At 40.3% G+C, this 19,129-nt stretch overlaps 1 protein-coding gene across 2 annotated transcripts; it reads right to left on the bottom strand.

Annotated features, from left to right (window-relative positions):
- Positions 1-1,356: 1,356 nt before the first annotated feature.
- On the bottom strand, positions 1,357-17,410 carry C1D (C1D nuclear receptor corepressor). Of its 2 annotated transcripts, none has more exons than XM_042036679.1 (5): positions 17,306-17,410; positions 6,562-6,708; positions 5,194-5,260; positions 4,676-4,731; positions 1,357-1,867 (listed from the first exon to the last, which is right to left on the bottom strand). In XM_042036679.1, the coding sequence occupies exons 2-5, from the start codon at positions 6,706-6,708 to the stop codon at positions 1,694-1,696; spliced, it is 444 nt and encodes a 147-aa protein (XP_041892613.1). In that variant the 5' UTR covers positions 17,306-17,410; the 3' UTR covers positions 1,357-1,693. The 2 variants fall into 2 exon arrangements, with proteins under 2 accessions (XP_041892613.1, XP_041892614.1); XM_042036680.1 differs by having other exon boundaries at positions 6,562-6,727; positions 17,306-17,384.
- Between the last annotated feature and the right edge of the window lie 1,719 nt (positions 17,411-19,129).

Raw genomic sequence — 19,129 nt, forward strand, 5'->3', positions numbered from 1 at the left:
TTATAACAGTCTAATACTGCCATCTGCAGTATCAGGCTGAAAGGGGTATGAGACAGGGCACACAGACTTCTGAACAAACACCATCCAAACCTATTTAGAAGAACCACTTTACACAAATGTGTTACTTCTGGTCAAGAACACACTTTGGGTCTTCTGAATTTTTTACCTTAATTAAACAAAAAAACCCCTCCCAAGTCCAACAGCTCCTTCATTTGATACAACCATGACATTAACCTGAAGAAATAAAGCACTGTCATTTTAGCTTTTTATGGGCCTTGGCCATGTACACTCACATAAGCAGTCCTGTGGATTTGAGGCAGCAAGGTTAGGTATCCACATCTAAATAGTTCTCGTTAGTTGGATTGAGGGCATTGCTATTTACTTGAAGATTTTACTGTAAACAAAAACATGTAAATTCACACCAGTCACTAAAAATGTTTCTAAACATGTAATGAGTTTAATAAACTTGTCAATGCATTGAATTTTTACTTTCAAATACGTATTTCTATATAATAATGGAAAACCTTCATTTTAGTACATAATTCAATTTAGTCACACTCTGCATTGCCTGCTGCAATATGCCTAGGACAGTAACCATCCACTGAACATCATTCAGCATGCAGTACTAGAGCTATACTGGATTCCTTTGTTCCTATCATTTAGTCTTTCCTCTAAGATTTCCCAAACACCTGTATGGACTACTACCCAAACTGCATTTTTGTAAGCTAAATAATCTGTTTTTCCTTCATAATTGTTAATTCCTTGCTAATTGTTAAATAGCTTTTGGGCAGATAATTGAGCTTTGCATTGCAGCATATTGAAAACTGAACCCACCTAATACACATCCTTTCCTAAATGACTAAGCTTCACATTTTGAGGAAAAATACAGTATTTGCAAGATGGAGCAGTAGTTTTTATTGCATCAGAGGATGCTTTCTCAAATGAAGAGTTGAGAAACACCAATAGATGGCCACACTCTTACCACGTCAGAGCACATTTCTCTAAGCATCAGCACGAAGGGATGAGCACTGCAGCCAAAATTCCATCAAGTTCCTGCACATGCTGTTTCTTAATAGCCATCCCCAGCCTGCTCCTTTTTTTTTGGACCCTACAAACTGCCCCTAGGGGATATCTAACCTTTCCATTGACTAGACAGAGGAGTTTAGAGTGGAATCCAGGGTGTTTGCTTGTGGCCCTTGAAGGTCTGGTTTCTCAGAGACAACAGAAGTAAGGGAATATTGCACATATTCAAGTTGAAAGGCTGAAAAGAGTTTAACACAGTGAATAAACCCTACAAAACTCTACAAATAAGGCATTTCACACAATGCTCTTTCATAAACACCACAGACTGGATAGCACTGTTTGAAACTTTTTAATATTAAGGAGATTGAGGACATATAAAAAAATACTTTAAAAATTTGAATTCATAGGCATTATAAACAAAACATTACTAGTATTTATTACCAGCAAGTATATGTCACGTCATTATCATTTGAGTAATGAAATGTCAAATGTGCATCAAATGGCACTTTTAGATACACATTAAATGTGATCAGCTCAGTGACAAGCGTTCTGGACAAAATACAATCCTGTAAAATCTGTTATACAGCACTTCTGTGAGATGCATGCAGTATACAAAACATTTCCAAGTAAGTTCTAGGTGTCTGCAATTTATATGAGGGGAAACAAAGATTTAGTCCTTCTGCCTCTTTTTCCCTTTAGGAGTTTTGGAAGTATGTTCGTTTTCTGCGTTTGGTTCCCAGAGTGCATTTTTTACAAATCTAGAAGCAGCTCCTTTATCAAGTTTGGATGCCTTTTTCTTGTCTGTTATTTCTTTGACCTTGTTCATGTATGTTCTTATTCTCTCCTAGGGAGAAAAAAAAAAGAAAAAGTATTTCAAACCATTCTCCCAAAATTACTGCTAAAATGAATCAATGAGTAGAAGTTCTCCACACTGTACACTTCTAGAACTGTAATACCTGGAATAGCATTACTTAAATAAATACACCAGGCCCTTTGCAAACTTGAGACTTCCCTTTAGCATATTTTCCATCACAGGTACCTACCATACCATCTGCATGACACCCACCATAACAGGAACACAAAGTCCTACAGAGATGCAGACTCTGCATCTAATTTACAGAGAGATGGGAACTGTTCTTGCAAGCACAGTTAGAAAATAAAGTACTGAACTCAGTTTGGAGTTTGACCTATATAAAGATGAAAAAATAGTATTTAGGTATTTGACACATCTATGGATGAATTATACAGCCTGACTACTGTCCACAAAAAAAAAAAAATTCAGCAAGTCCAAGCAAAGCTAAAAAAGCATCTTACACAAAATCAAAGATGGTACAAGCATTACACATGCAACTACCCAGAAGTCTAGGGATTAAGTTCCTGAAATGGTCAAGGGGGCTTATCAAAAAATTTATTTAGGGCAGCCTGATGAATTTGCAGCCATATCAGAAGTTCCTTGTATGGCCATAAATAACATACAGGGGATGTTTTCTTGGCATATCTTAGCCTACCAAGGTTATTTGGTGTTTATGGGGGTTTTTTTGACCAAACCATGATATGGATTCAGCCCCACAGAAGTATACCCTCCCAGCTTAACAATCTCATTTATACGCCTACTCATCCTCACCTGCTCCTGCAACAAAAAAAGAAAATTACTTTGAGAGGGTACTAAAAGCAGCTTTAAGATGGGAATTCCCCTCTGGTAAGTGCCTGCTTCTCTTCACTGACTAGAGAGTACACTTACAGTAACTCTGCAAAATATTTAACAATTTAGTTTACAGATTTCATGTCTACATATTTAGCCTAATATGGCCTTTAACTGTAGGGCCTTTGGGTGTTACTGTAATATAAACAACAGTGATATGTATATACACATATATGTAGCGCTCTACCTGATACTTGAATTATAAATGTGGATTAACAGAACACATGTGGATACTGCTAAAATAAATTTTGATATGCAACCCACACATTTCTCACACAGCCATTGCCACCTCTTTGAATATGGAACAAAAGTTACAAGACCTACACCACAGAACTGATTTTCAATTCCTCAGTGATCATTATAAGCAACTGTCAAAAACTTGGCCACTCTTTCTGCATCAAAAACACAGCTTTAACAAGGAGGGCTTTACAGGGTCTGAAATCATGATCGGCCATAATATTTCTTTTGTGACTGAGATGGCTAATGAGAACAGATGGCAAACCTACATGTATTAACACGGGAAAAAGGAGATGGAAAATGTCAAGGTGACAAAAGAAATGAATTCTGATAGCTTGAGTGTGTTTTATTAATACAGCTTGAATACCTGTATGTACACAAGGAGAGCAATTCTAAAAACAAAACAATCATGACAGAACAGTCTTATTTTAAGTCCCTTTCCACATGAATGAGAACATTACAGTGCCTTTGGAAGGAAGGAATGTGCGTTCATTCAACCTTGATACTTGCAAAAGGAAAAGAGATCTGAGTAACAATCTAGGCTATGAAAATATTCACTCTTTCTTCAGAGTTAAAATGGCAATTGTGAAGTAAAATACCAACACAAAATATCCACAGCATAGAGATAAAATTTTTTAGTATCACTAAATTAACACAATACTCAGACAATATATAATATTAGGAGGAACAAAAAACTGACAGAAAGCTCAGGAAATATTAACAGATGCATTTTTTAATATGATGCAGTCTAGACTACTGAAAACCTCACAAAATTAAAAATAGAAGTATTCTTGTTATTCAGGCTAGCTTTCCACATTTTTTAGTCCTATCCTCCATTCCACTGGTTATATAAGGATTACAATTAAGCTACCTATTTTACAATTGCCAAGTTAATATTTTCATTTTTTCAGGAATTAAAATGGGTAGTGAGAAGTTTTGATTTCTGTTTCCTCTTCAGGCTAAATGATTCGGTTTTTTAAGTCAGAAGAATTTTCAAGATAACTGGCCTTCTATACTGTAGTCATGCATCTAAATGGAATATAAAGACAAAACTAAAGATTTATTATAGGTCGTAAATATGTCACTAATGCAGAATTACTGGACAATACACATACAACTGGTGCCAAAAAAGCTTTTAGCTTTGTTGCTGAACTGGATTCTTTACTGCTGAGAAAATGAATTAATGGAGGGCTTGGAAGGGGAAGGGGGGCTCTTTCCCGTCTTCGCTAGTAAATCAACCACACTGTACTTTTAGAGTCATACAAAAGTAAGAAAAGGCAGCCTCAGAGATTAACATGATTCCAAGTATTTATAAGAAAAAAATACCATACTGGAAGTTATAAATTATTATCAGGCATGTAACATTTTTCCATTTAACAGATACAAGTGAAAAGCTGCTCTGTACAGAATCCAATTCTCAACCAAAGGTGGAAAAAAAAGAAAAGAAGAAAATATAAGAGGATATCATTCATCATCCTCTTCTAATTTCAGCAGACTCTACAACTTTACTTAAAACAGTACTGTTTAAAAGTAAAAAAAATTACTTTCTTAATTTAGAGAGCCCAGCAGGGCATACAGTTATATAACAGCATGTAGCATATGCATGCTATTATGGCAATGTATCAATTTTAAATGTAGATATAAGCATTTTTTAAATTCTCTTTGGGCTAACCATCCTGAACAAGTAGGATGCATGCAGCATAAGCAACTCACCAGTTCTTGTTTCACTGGATGTTCCTTTGGATTGATTCCCTGGGTAGCCAAGTATACTACAAGAAAAAAACATTTCTTTGAAACTGAAGGCTATCTGTGACTGAGGACCCTATCAAACAGTCACATAGGAAAACCCCAGTTTCCACAAAAAATCATTAATAAGAATTGTTAACTGCGTTGTTAAGTATCTGACAAACTACTATTATCAAATATTGCAGCTAAAACACCCCCAAACAACTAAAATGGTTAAACTTTCTGTCCTTTAAAGGACAGAAAAGGTTGCCACAAAGAAACCAGAAAGATCTTCGTGCATGTACAAAATTAGCTTTTCTAAATACAGATTTTTGGTTTGGAGTTTCAACGTCATTTACCCTAGGGATGGCAATAAAGTGAGTCCTCAGGGTAATTACAAGTTTTTAATTATTTGGCTTTGAAATATGATTATTTAATGTTTGCAGCTGTCTAGGTGTTCAAATGGTAATCATAAATACTACATTTTCCTTCTACCACATACTTACCCCAGAACATTGAATTTAATGTGTACACTGAAACCAAATCCAGCTTTGCTTGCTCAAGAGGATCTAACTAGAATGAAAAAAAAACCACCACATTTGAAGATTTTTAAGCAAAATATGCATAGATTGTAGTAATGTGCATATTTTATAACTGTGAATGTATTAATAAAAAAATACATACTGAAGGAGCACATTTTTGCGTCACAAATTCACTGAGACTGTGTTTATGCCTTATTTCCATGCCATCACAGAACCATTCATTCTCTCCTCTCTGAGTACTCATGTAATTCTCCCAGTTTGAAGTTAAATGCCCCAGTCCCATACAACCAAAAAAGCACAATCCCTTAGCATGTAGCACTTGGACTACTGTTCCCATAGTCAGAAATAAGCCCCTGTTTTTCCACAGAAACTTAATTCAAAATAGTTGTTGCTATCAATGGAAGGAAAAAAAAAGTTTAAAGTTGCTGAAACTCAAACGTCAATATACAATCAATGAATGTTAACACTGCACACGACAGACTGTGTGTTCAATGCATACTGGAATACTTAAGGATGTAAAGCAAAGGAAGAATAAAGGTAATGAAGGGTTGGGTTTCTTTCCCTTGACTGTCAAAGTCAATTTATTATTTTAGTCCTACACGACTTCCAGAAACTCTGATAACATAATTGTACAGCTCACTAGTTCTAACATGGATACTGTCAAAAGATCTGTGTTGTCAAGACTGTTTTCTTCATAATTTATTTGTGTAAGAAATCCTCACAGGATAAAGAAGCTCCCTCATGTGCTGGCTTTTTCTTGCCCTACAGAAAGAAACTACACATTATGCTTTAAATGTTACAAGACAGAAATGCTTACATTAAATTCTCAGGTACTACCTTGCTCTGCTAAAAAGCTACATTTTGCAGACTTATGCTTCTAACACAGCTAGAGGAGACAGCTCAGGCTCTGCAAGTCTAGACTTCTGGAACCACATCAATTCTCACTTCTGCCAGTTCACCTTCACATCCTGCTGGGTACACCATTCCATTCAGTTTGTTGTGAAGCAGCCTCAGTCAAAAACATGAATGACCTCTCTATTATGGAAAAGCATGCTAAAGAAGGTCAGGAATAAGACAGAATATCCTCGACCTAAATGACTCACTGGTAAGATTATCACTTATCAGCTTGGAAGAGCATGTGTTTCATTGTTTAGCTTGTAAGACCATCTGGGTATCTTAGAAATGTAAGAATTTAACAGTAGGTGTCAAGCGTAGGAAGTGTTGTATTTGTTATTTCTCAGTGCAGTGGTTGGCCTAACAGACCCTTTTATTTCAGTTCAGGCTCTCAAGTATTTTAATAACGAAAAGGTTTTTAAAAGGAAGATAACTTACCTTTTGCAAAAGCTCGCTCCTAGAAACCGACATCATTGTCTTCAGCATCTCATCTACAGAACCAAGAGACTTTTCAAATGCTGCAAGATAATCATGAATTTCAGTGGGGTATTCTTCCATGTTATTATCATCTTCTGACATTTCCATCTGGAAAGTGGAAACAAAACTAATAATCCTTTTCATTAAGTACCTACAGAGTCAAAAGACTGTAATTTACAACACAAAGCATTAGCATTCATTCATTAAACATTGCAAGAAATGCCTACATGTCAAGAGTTCTAGCAGGTAATGTCAGCAGCAACACAGTTAAAGGTCCTGTAAATTCCAGGGATATCTCCTGTGCAAAATGGCATGAAGGAGCATTACAAATAGTGCCTATTCTTGCAACAGTCCCAAAGCAGTATTTAGCTTTCATGATCTGTGATAGAAAGAAATTATTTGCATGTTTAAAAGAAGTGCTCTATAAATCACACTGTATTAAAGAGCTACACCAAGCAGCAGGAGGGACATCAGGAAAAACAAAAACAAAACTAACTAACCAAAAAAACCAAACCACAAACCAAACCAATGAGGATATGGCTTCAGTCTGTCCTAGGAAGTCATTACTTCAACACCAGCTACGTCATGGTCAGTTCATTTAGGAGTAGGTCCAAAAAATTCTTCTTGTGAACCCTGTATCCAGTTTTCTGAAGTCCCTATGGGGTATTATAATCCCCGATATAACTCTACCTGTAACAAAGCTGAGTTGATTTGGGGATTTCAGAATACTCCGGCAATCTTGTCAACACATCAGTGCACAGTAATTGGGAAATAAGATGTGAAAAATCCCAAAGCACCCCTTTTTTCTTCCCAGAATTTATAGTACCATGGTATGGCTACTGCCAAGCCATCTGGCTGCTGGTTTATAATCGATATCTTTAATTCCTCTCAAATCATAAATCATGTATTATCTTGGAGAGTTAATGTTACTTTGAGCTATGTTATTTTCTACAACTTCTACTTAGCAACAACTTTTCAAATGTTTTAAGGTAAGAAGAGAAGAAATATGTAATTTTCCTGCCTATTTGTTGAGCTGATCAAGAACAGTGGGAGCACCTGGATCACTGCAAACTTTTCTTCTTAGAATCACTGTGATAATCCCACTCTCCAGATGCTGAGTACAGAGGGAGGGAACAGAAACTGGAGAGACTGCACTTTATCTATGAACATTAAGCCACACAGTCAGTGCAAACAGCAAACAGCTGTCACATCACTGGAGTTTGTTTTAGATAATGATCTTTCCCTTACCCTGGCAAGAGCATGGCGTGTGTGAGAGAGGTTTCTTTTTATTTATATTGTCTCTTGGAGGTCAAAAAGGAAGAAGATTGGGAGGAAAAACTGTGTGGAGCTACTCAAGCTTGTTTGCAACTCCAGTTTTAACTGCACCAGTGTGATTCCAGAAATATGATCACCCAGTTAACAAGCCCAGTTTCACTGCTATTGTTTGCATAGTTAAGAATTATAATCCTACTCAGCTGCATGACTGCTCATCCTTGTCAGAGCTGGTTTTCACACTGAGTACAGAATCACAATGCCAACCATGCTAAAGGTCCCCTCCCTACCCCAGCATGTAACCCACACACCACACACGTACGTATTACTTCCATCAGCTACAGCAGACCTAAGCAAGAAAGCTGAGCTGGATCCATAAGATGCTGCCCACAGAAAGGCAAAAAATTGATTCAATTATTTCTGCCGCTCACAATAACACTGTTTGTGTTTCGTTCTATCCTCCTAGCCACCTGCTTTATAATCTGCCATGTTAGGTTGACTAAAAGGGTTCAGAAACAATGTTTGTTGTTAACTTTTAGTCATATAATACAGCATTAAAAACCCTTCAAAGCTACAAAAGATTTTCCCAATCGTTAATACAGTTAAGTTTGGTTAGAAGGTGTCTGTCAATACTTGTTCCCTACACTTACACATTGTAGTGGTTTTGGTCCAAAATACTCATTACTTACTTATTTACCTTCTGTGAGATAAGAATTAGGAGAAAGCAAAACAGGCACAAAACTTAAAAGAATATAAAGAAGTTTATTAACAGACCTAAAAGAAAGGGAAAAAAAAATCAGACCACACCTTCCAAACACTTCTCCTCCCCCCACCTTTCCCCCTTCTCCCACTGACAATGTAAACAGACAACCCTTGAGATTTTCAGTCAGTTTACCACTTCTATGATAACCTTTTTCAGTTCACTTAGGGAGAGGAGTCTCTCCTGCTCATGCTATGGAGACATCCCCACAAGAAGTTCTCTCATGGCTTCAGTATCGCAAGACAGCCACCCGGGTTGGTTCTCTGCTCATATGTGAGAGCCTCTTCCCCAACTTACAGCTGTTCCCACAACTGCTTTCGAGGGTCCAATCTTGAGCTACTGGGGTACCATTTTCAGGTTGACCTGTTCAAAAACAAAAGTTCTCTTCACCCATCTCTGGGAGCATCTAGATCTCTAGAAATAGAGGCCCTCCCCCTTCCCTGGGAGAAAAAGGGTCCTCATCATCTTCATCTCTAGGACTATCTCTGGGAGCATCTCTAGGAACAGAGGTCTGTCTCCTTCCAATTTGGAGGAAGAGTCCTCATCAATTCTATCTCTCCCTGCTCAAACTTCTCATCAAATTACAGCTGCTTCAGCATTTGCTTATTCCAGCACAGGTGCCTTTGCTCATAATTGCAGTTCGAACGCTCCACCCCCCATGCTTTCATGAAATTACAACGGGTACTCTGCTATATCATAGTCCATCACCACCATAGCTTTACAACAGAGTTTCAGTTCCTAAGCATCTCCTCTTTCTCCTCCCTCAGGGTTTCAGCTCTTCTTTCTTTACTTAATGTCTGCAAGCTTCATCTGTTCTGGTGATGCCTTTTCCTGGTCTTAAAATCAAGAGGCATACACGGTTAGAAGGGGAAAAGGGATTTTACCTTGGTATTTATTTTAAGGATCCTTAGGTGTACACGTCCAGGTCATATGCATCGAGATGCACCCCGCCGAATCTATCTCTGTGTCCGTGTCTCTCTTCTCCTCCCCCCCCAACATTGGGTATAACATTATAGGCTTTACTAATTAGCATATCTATCAAAGATTCCCCAATGAGAGGCTCAAGTGAGCCCCCTTCCCCAAGGAACCTTCCCCTGGATGGTTCTATCTTGGTTTACAGAATATGTTCTGGAGAGGACCTTGGGGTCTGGGGCGCACTGATCCCTAGCTACGAAGCTTCTAAAATGTTTAGTCTCTTAGCTTGACAAACAAGTCCAAGAATGTAGGCAAAAAGCACTAGGAATACAGAAGCTGTAAAAAGGTATAACAGGGGTATAAAAGAAAAGGCAAAAAATCTTCATGGCATCACTGGAGGAAACTTACAGTACTAAAAGGGTTAATCTCACCCGGCCCCGCAGCTGGAATTCATTTATTGCTGTTGGTCACATGATCTTTGCCGGGCAGCAGGGCAGCTTCAGCTGAATCTTGGGCGCACTGGAGAGGGGGGGGTGCGGAGCCGGGCCGGGCTGCCTGCACGTAACAGGGCTGTGGGGGGGCTGTGGATGGAACAGGGCCACACGACTCCACGATGGCTGTGTGCTGGCCAGGCCCGGCCAAGCAGGCCCCGGGCTGAATGGGCCCAGCCCAGTTACCTGTCCCAAGGCCGGAAGCAAGAGAGGCAAGAGAGTTTTCCCGGGGTTTGTCCATTCTTAAATGTGGACCACAGAGGCGGTCAAAATTTTTAAGTGGCTTAAAAAGTTGTCCATATTCAAACTAGCCAGTTGATAGGTTCTGTTAGGTCATAAAGGAGCTGTAAGCACCTCTTTGCAAGAAAATCACTTCCGGAGCTATGCTAACCCATGACACACATACAAGGAGAGAGGTAATCCAATTCAACAATCACCTACAGATCTTACCATCACTGCAGTACTAAAATTACTATGGTCTTGATTTGACGGGCAGGCACGAACATACTGATAAATTCCAACTTTTCTCTCTCCCTTAATCAGTGTATTCAGCACCAGCAAGAATAAAAAAAAAGAACTAACAAAAGCCTGTAGCAAGTATCTGTTACCAAAATTAACTGGAGCTGTTTTACAACTGTTGCAAGGATAAACAGTCACATATTTGATATTCTTTTCAGTATACCAAGCTAGACTTAAGGAATAAAACAGAAGAAGAATAGGAATAAAGAAGGAAAAGAACAAGTACAGTACGAAATACATTTTGCTATGATTGCTGTCTCATAAACCAGAAAAAATGATGTCTGACCTCATATCACAGAGTATTTACTTGACACTACTAGCACGGAAAGGGAAAAATGTGCATCAGTGTCTTGGTTTGAAAGACAGGTGTCTGCCAAGGAAGGTGGGAGCCTTCCTTGGAATGGAAAAATATTACCCCCTTCCCTCCGAATTATTATAACTTTGAAATTAAGGGGCTTTCAGGCAAAGATATGGGAAAAGGAATAACAGTTCTCTACTAGTATGCGTATGTATAACAAGGCAACCAAACAACGACAGCAGCAACAACAAACAGAGCAGCAGCCCAGCCCCAGCCTCTCTCGGCCACAGGCCCTTTCCCCTTCGGTGCAGTTCCACTCACAGTCGGCAGGGGCGCTGGTGGCTCCCGGCCGGGCAGGGCGGGTGCGATGATTCCCCCGCGCCTGCAGGGGGCGCTGTGGCGCGAGCTCGGCCGCATCTCCCTCACAGGGTAATGGTGGACGGGGTGAATGGTGAAATGGGCTGTGGCAGGAACCTCCGAGCAGCGGCTGGGATGGCAGAGGCAAGCAGCCCCTGGGGTGGCAAACAAAATGTAACAGAAAATTCTGCAGCCTTAGCAAGAGCTGCAGGGGTCGGCGGACATGGGGTGTTGGGTTAGGGTGTAGCGAAAAAGCCCGAGGCAGCAGCAGAAAGCAGCAGAGCTCGATAGCAGCAGCCAGGCTTCTCCCTAGCAGCTGCTGCAGCAGCCGGGGAGATGGGCCCTCCAGAAGGGCGAGGGGGTCAGGATCCCACGTTTTTCCCTGAGGAACCCGAGTAGATGGTGAGGGTCCTTTCCAGTACGATCAGGTGTTGATAAGGTCCCAGTTCAATGGGTGCTCTTACAAGCAAAGGCTCACCCACGGTAGGAGAAACAGTGGGAGGACAACAGCTCTGTAGAGGCAGTGAATCCTCCGGGCAGTGACCGCAGACCAGCTGTCCCTCCTCCGATCCCGAGAGCAAGACAGAGCTACGGGCTAAGGCCCAATACCTCACCCCCCAGCCAAAATCTCGAGGTATCTCTGCCCTTCCCAAGAGAAAGCCTCTCAGGTAAGAGAGTAGCCATCTGCACCCTTCCCTCACTGTGGCCATTTCTTTTGTCTCTCGTAAGTACCAGTTGTTATTGTCTCTTAGCAACAAATGGGACAAAATTCCATGAGAGAAAGAAAAAAAATAAAACAAAATATCTTAACCTCCAACACCTGGACTTCAATGGAACAAGGCTGCCCTTTAACCTGTGTACAGAACCTTCACTGATAAGTCTGCTGCTTCTGCCTGGGGAGCAGGAAATTATTAAACTTGTGTTTTCTGTTCACTTCAACAGGAACTAGCAAGTTCCTACTCCTGCTGTGTAGGGACCTCTCTCTTTTCATTACACTGTTGTTTCAGCATAATTAATCTCCAAGCAGGATATGTCACAGTGTTGGCACATGCCAACAATGAGGCAGCAGTCAACAGCCTAAAATAATTTTGGTAACATTAACAACAAGGGCAAACTACATTAGAAAACGTGTACTACAGAAACTCCACAAAATTGTTTCTGCGAAAATCAACACAAGGGTTATGTACTCACACCTGCAGAATGACAAAGCCAAAGACAGGAGGAACTCCATGACACTGTAAACATACCCAAAAACTATACTGCCCTCAATAGTTATGTTTCAGTTATTAAACAATAAACAAAATTTTTCTCGAAGTTCTTCAAGTGTTTCTTATTGTATTTTGAACAAGCAAAAACTTAAGTCAGTCCCTGAACACAATGTTTATTAGACAGGTTTTCTGATTTGAATTTACTGACTTTCAACCAGATTTTATTTGGCACTGAGTTCTCACTTTAAAAATTAATGATAGTAGAAATATTAAGATAAGAGAAGTAATGAAAAATTCTTGCTAGGTAAGTATGTGAACAATGAGAAATTCTAAAGGAAATTAGACAGAATTTTCATTATCAAGAAATAACACCTATGATGCACAACACATAACCTGTGGTTGTGTTGCGAAGGTAACACTTTAAAAGATCTTTAATTTTGAAAATGCAAAGAAAAGTTCATAACCCATAAACATAAAATACAAAAGAAATGGACTACTTTGATTAAGGACACTGAGGCAAAAAAACTGCGATGAAAAATGTTGTATGACTTCCTAACACCAACTTACCAGAAACAATGTCCCTTTTAACCGTGAGCTGCCATGTAGTTTTTGGAAAAAACATAAGAATAAGTATTTGAGGAAGAAAAGGACTTCAGATTGCAAAAGTAAACCATTTTCATGAGAAAATTTATGCATTGCATTTAGGTCTATTTAAAAAATGTTTATGAATTTCCACAGGTGGAAAATCTCTGAATATTCTGAAATTTCTGAAAAAATTCTGAATAAATTGTCATTTATTCAGAAAGATGGCTATATTTATGAAAACTTCTGCTTAGAAAACAAGAAACACCTTGTTTTCTTTGCAGTCAACATATCAATATACTATAAAGCAGAGTATGTAATACGAAGTGCAAAAAGGGAGGGAACTATCAGACATTATTAATGAACCACAGAAAAGACACAAATATGAAAAGGAGAAAGAGAAAATATGTCATCTGCAGATTCTATAAAAACAACTACACAGGTGACAATCAAAACAGTTTGCTGTAGTGTTAACAGGGCTATTGATCTAAGATACAAACAAGTTAAATGCCATATTAAGGTATTTTAAATAATAACAAAATACAGATGGTTGTGCACAATACTACTGGTAAAATTATCTATATTTATCTTCCAGGAGAACGAAGAGAAGAACTACAGACCCCTTTTAAGAAAAGCACACCCAGGAAAAAGAGAAACTGCAGTCAATTTGCAGGTGGCTTTTATGGATAATCTTTTAATATATCCAGAGTTGCTAGAAAGCAACTGCCAGCTGGCTTAAAAAGCAAAACCAAACTTCCTTTCCTGCTCAACCCCCTCCCCACTCCCAGCAAAACCCTGACATACTGAAAGATACAAACTCTAATTCGACCATAAGTACCTCTATGAGAGATTCTGCTGAAGATACATTGTGAAAGTAGTGGAAGCTACATGTATCTGTCAGCATGGCAATGGGAAACCACTAAAGACAGAAATGAAAAATGTTCAGCGTTAGCATCATGCACATGGTTTTCAACTGGAATTAAAACTGCAAGTTCAGGATAAAAACGGTGTATTTAAAATATTTTGTAATGTGCAAACAAAAGACAAAAAGTAATTTAGCATTCTGCTAAATACTGCAATTCATGCTTCATGTTAATTCTTATGTATTCCTTAAGCACTAAAAGGCCTTTTCTTCATACTTGGGTCAGATCTTTTATTTTTTCAGATTATTCACCTAACAAAAATCAGATTAGGTAGTTAGATTATTTCTTCTTTTCATGGATATTTACAGACTGCATAGAGAAAAAAACAAACTAGAGAAAACCAAAACAAACCCAAAACCTTCTGGTCAGGACACATAAAACTGCTCTCAAATTCAAAATAAACACATGAACAACATCAATATGACAAACCATCTCTGTCAGCTCCTGAAAACTGGCACTGTCCTCCCTCTTCTGAGTTCTGACTCACAACCTGCAGTGAACGTAGTTGATATGCAACTGCAGCAAAGTGTCCCTTCTGCTCTAACACTGTAGTTCACTGCTGTGGCTGTAGGGCAATAGAACAACCAGCATCCTAAGTTTAAAGCTACCCACGATCACGATTAAGTTCTTTGGCCACAAACCTCTTTAGGGCAGAGAAATCCATGTTTGCAAAGTTCTGAGTAAAAAAGGCTCTAATCTGTGACAGACACGCATTACTGCTGATAATAAATAATTACTTGCCCACTAGTCATCACTGTGTCCACAGGCCTGCTTTGCTCCTAATGCCTTTCAAACCTGCTTAGGGCAGCTGGAGAGCAAATCCAGTACAATTAGAGCACTCTTGCAATGCCAACTCACAATCTTGTTTGCAAGAAAGATTTCCACTGCAAAAGTAAAAAAGCCTACAATGAAATATCAAGTATACACCAGCAGGCTTATCTTGATCCCCTTAAAAATACCCCAACTCAACCCACGGTAGTTAAGCATGGCATAATTTGCATGGCATAATATATTACAAATGGGAAACAGCCAAGAAATCCCTGCCTTCAAAGCCAGACTCCAGCCACCACAAAAGCCTGCACAGAGCCATCCTACAAAACAGCTCACAGCCATCAGTCTCTTGCTGATGCCACTGAGTCACCTGAGCTTCAAAGGACTTGCAAAGTTTATTCTCATCTGTCTTAAAAGGAGATTAAAATTTAAAGGGAGAGAAAATATTATAGGCTCATTTACACTTCAGCCAGTGGTGGGTATCACATGAGAAAACAGTTATCTCAGCTTGGATTAAACAACCCTCATTCACCACAGCCTCATCTATATCCACTGATGTAAACCTTCAACTCCATCTGCACAATTCATAAAACACTTTTACTCTCTGTAATCAACTGTCCCAAATTCCACATCTTTGATGATGCAGTGGTTTCCTCTTCTGAACAAATCCAATATAAGCGGGCTCTTGTTCAGCTCCAACCCATCAGTACACCCAGCATAAGTACAATAATAAAAACAGCTTTCTTCAGGTATGTGCAGAACACTTCTTCGTGAGAGGTTTTCATAAAAGCTCCCACACTCAGATATGCTGCCACACTTCAGTCCAAGTTCACTCTAAAGTGATACTAAATGTGTGTCTTTAAACTGGTCTTTAAAACATATTCTTTTGTTTGCACTGAACTTACCAGGAACTTCTTGTACAGCAAAAGACTGTCTCCTTGGACAAACCAGTTTACACACAGTGGGGACAAAAATCAGTACTGAATACTTCTGTCTCACCAAATTTGCAGCAAACAGGAAATTACCTGCCTGCAGTCTGCACCTCCTGTATACTGTAAACTATGTAGTTTACTACTAAAACCTGCTGCCACTCTCCACTGGTATCAGCACCATGAATATCCAGAATTAAAGCCAAGAGGTTTTTTCAATCCTTTTAAACTGCTGACCTCGTTTCCTTTAGCCACTAGTTCCATAATACATGAAAAAGCCCTTCCTATTTTACCAGAATGCAGTTTTCAGTATTTGCAATTAATGCAGTGCCTCTCTGTACCATTTTGAACAACTCAAATGTATTTTTGGCTGGTTTTTTATTTGGCTGTGCTAGCTGTTATTTTTATTTGGCTGTACACTATTAGAAGAATGTTTACCCATTTTTTGGTTGAATATAATGCAGTAACTGTGGGATGTTTGTGTTCTTAGCATCAATTTCACTGATGTGGGAAAAAACATCTACCTGGAGCTATGGTGGCCAATCCATTCCAGTGTGCTGTTTATTTATTTAGAGGAAAAGCAGACCCCAGATGAAAAAACAATGCTAAAGGTCTTAAGCCACTTCAAAGAGAAAGACACTTATCAGAAAGGTTTGTCTGACTTGTGCACTGCTTTTCTGATATGAAGCCTGACAATTCTACCAATTGCTTTCAAGTTTCTCACACTCTGGAGAAGAACCTTGAGTTGAGTGTTTTCTCATTTCTTTAGCAAGGGTCATACTGCCACAGGATTAGCAATATCCAGGTATTTTAGATTTGAAGTGTTCTTTTATACTTTTACAACCAAGAAATACGCCAGGCACCTTTCAATGTTGGTTTTAAAATCCAGTTCTTCCATTTTTGTTTGTCTCAAAAATGAGGCCTTTTAACTGGCATAATTTAAAGTCTAATTTGCAAGTCAAAGTCCATTCCACTTTGCTGGCAGCAACTAAGCTTGCGGTCAGAAAGCTGTGACAAAGCATAAGGAAGGGGGGCATTTTTACCTTTGCAGCAACATGAGAGATACACAAGTTTCATTACAAGGTACTCATAACTTTAAGTACCACCTGCCTTTCTATTAGGTTCTGTGGAACTGTTTTATCCATGGCCTGTATATGCACACTGTACCCTCTCTTTGAAAAACTTTGCCAGGTTCTCAAGGCTCCTCAAGCTGCAACACTATTTTGCTAATTTTAAGCAGGGATGTAATCGTTTACTGCCTACCGAACATCCATCCTCAAAAAAAAATGCCAAGAAAAGCCTAAAGCCCATGGTCTCTTTTTCACAGGTACGTAAGCAAGCTGTAAACATGTCATACATTAAACATCCAAGGCCAGGCTGGATGGAGCTCTCAGCAACCTCTAAGGAAGCTCTAAGCAACCTAAGCCTAGTGGAAGGCGTCCCTGTCCATGGGGGGGGGGGCTGGAACGACATGATCTCTAAAATCCCTTCCAACCCAAACCACGCTGTGATTCCATAAACCGCGTTTATTATGCTCACTAACAACACCAGCAGCGCGCACAACTCGTGCACAGCGGCCCTGCCTCCCGAGAACGCACTTCCCCGTTTCCCAAGGCCTCGGGAAAGCCCTAAAGCCACAAGAAGCTCCCGGGGGTACACACGGGGGGTGGCCGCTCTTACCTGCGGGCAGGCGGTCGAGCCCCGCGTGCGGCTCCCGGGCACAGCGACAACGGGGCGGGACCTGCGCCCGCGACCGGCGGTGACGTCACGGGCGGGCCGGAGCGGGATGCGGAAGCGGGGCCTGGCGAACCGGCCTTGAGGGGAAGAGATTCTTCCGATCTCGTAAACGCGCTTGGTGGGAAAGGAGCCAGTCAATAGGGTCCGCAAACAACCAGAAGATTTGATTAGGAAATCATACACTTGGCATAGAAGCTGGTGTAAGTTAGTCCCTGACACGCTCTACAAGCACACGGCAGTGGGTTTTGCTTAAAGGGGGAGAGGGAAAGGGAGAAGAGAAAGGAAGAGATGAATTAAAGGGGGGAAGAGAGAGAAAAAGAGAGAGAGAGAGAAAAAGAAAGAGGAAAAAAAAAAAGAAGAAGAAAGAGAGGAAAGAAAAAAAGAAATCCAGCTGATGTGGTGTCCAGGGCAGGGATACCTTTTTATGGAGAGGTTTCCCTGCCCTGAAGACTCGTTTTCTCTCTTCCTGTGCAAATTAGTTCTCATGCAATGTTCTTTCATGAGTCTTGAGTGGTCTTGATCCTCCCTACAGCCCATGCCCACTTCTTGGCCTCATTCCTGCACTTGCACTGTGGTGCATTGTGCCTGTCTCCAAGCACTTAGCAAGGATGTTTGTCTGAGAAAAGCCGTGCCCTGCCTCTTCATGGCCCCTTGCTCCAGTCGCAACTTGATCTTTCTCACAGCATGTTAATACCAACAGTCCGTTGTTACTACTAAGAATTCTTGTCTGATGGGATTCTTACCTGATTAGTTGGGTCCACAGCCATCCAGTTATCAGTGTTTGAGACACACATTGGACCCTTACCTTCTGGGATTCTGCAGTGGGGAGGGAGATGCTCTTTTGAGGCAGGAACACACTTTCCAGCCACTGGCTCCTCTGAGTGGAGAAGGTAAACAGCTGGCATGACATATCTCCAGCTGTTCCCAAGCTCTTGCAGTTGCTTCCTGGAAAAAGAGAGGCACAAACTGTGTGTAGAGATGGTCTCCTAAAGCCAGAGATTGCATGGAGTCATCCCAGGAGGTCGGCACTGGTTCCTGCCTGACGCTGCACATCTTTGCCTCACCCTCAAGTGAGAGTTGGTTTCTAATTGTGTTATTGGCTGTGTTTTCCACTGTGCTTCTCCACAAGTCCAGAAGAGGCTACCACAATGATTGGAGACAGAGCACACCTCTTCTACAAGGGAATTGGGATTGTTCAGCCTGGAAAAGGAGTGACAGAGAAAGATAGAGAGGGACTTTTTACAAGGGCATGTGATGACAAGGAGGAATGGATCCAAGCTGAGAGTAGTTTCAGATTAGGTATTAGGAAAAAATTCTTGACTGTGAGAGTGGTGAGGCACTGGATCAGGTTGTCCAGAGAAGTGAATGCCCCATCCCTAGAAGTGTTCAAGGCCAGGCTGGATGAGGCTCTGAGCAACCTGGTCTAGTAGAAGGTGTCCCTGCCCATGGCAGGGGGTTAGAACTACAGGATCTTTAAGGTCCCTTCCAACCCAAGTAATTCCAGGATTCTATAAGATTTCAGCAAATAAATCAGGGTTCAAAATGCAGTGGATTAGTATTTCTCCACTGCAAGAGCTCACTGATCAGAAGATTGTACCAACACATCTGTGGCTCCCAAAGATAAGATCCGCATTGTATGGGACATACACCACATACAGGTGGTAGAATCACTGGGGTAGGGAATGGTATTCCTACTGTGTGCTAATATTTTAGTGTAATAATACAATTTTTCACTGCATTTTCATAGCCATTTCTTATTTTCAAAAA

This window comes from Corvus kubaryi, unplaced genomic scaffold (assembly GCF_017639235.1).
Source record: "Corvus kubaryi isolate FWS band 111438036 unplaced genomic scaffold, C.kubaryi_AGA036_p1.0 37386, whole genome shotgun sequence".
NCBI classification, from domain to species: Eukaryota; Metazoa; Chordata; class Aves; order Passeriformes; family Corvidae; genus Corvus; species Corvus kubaryi.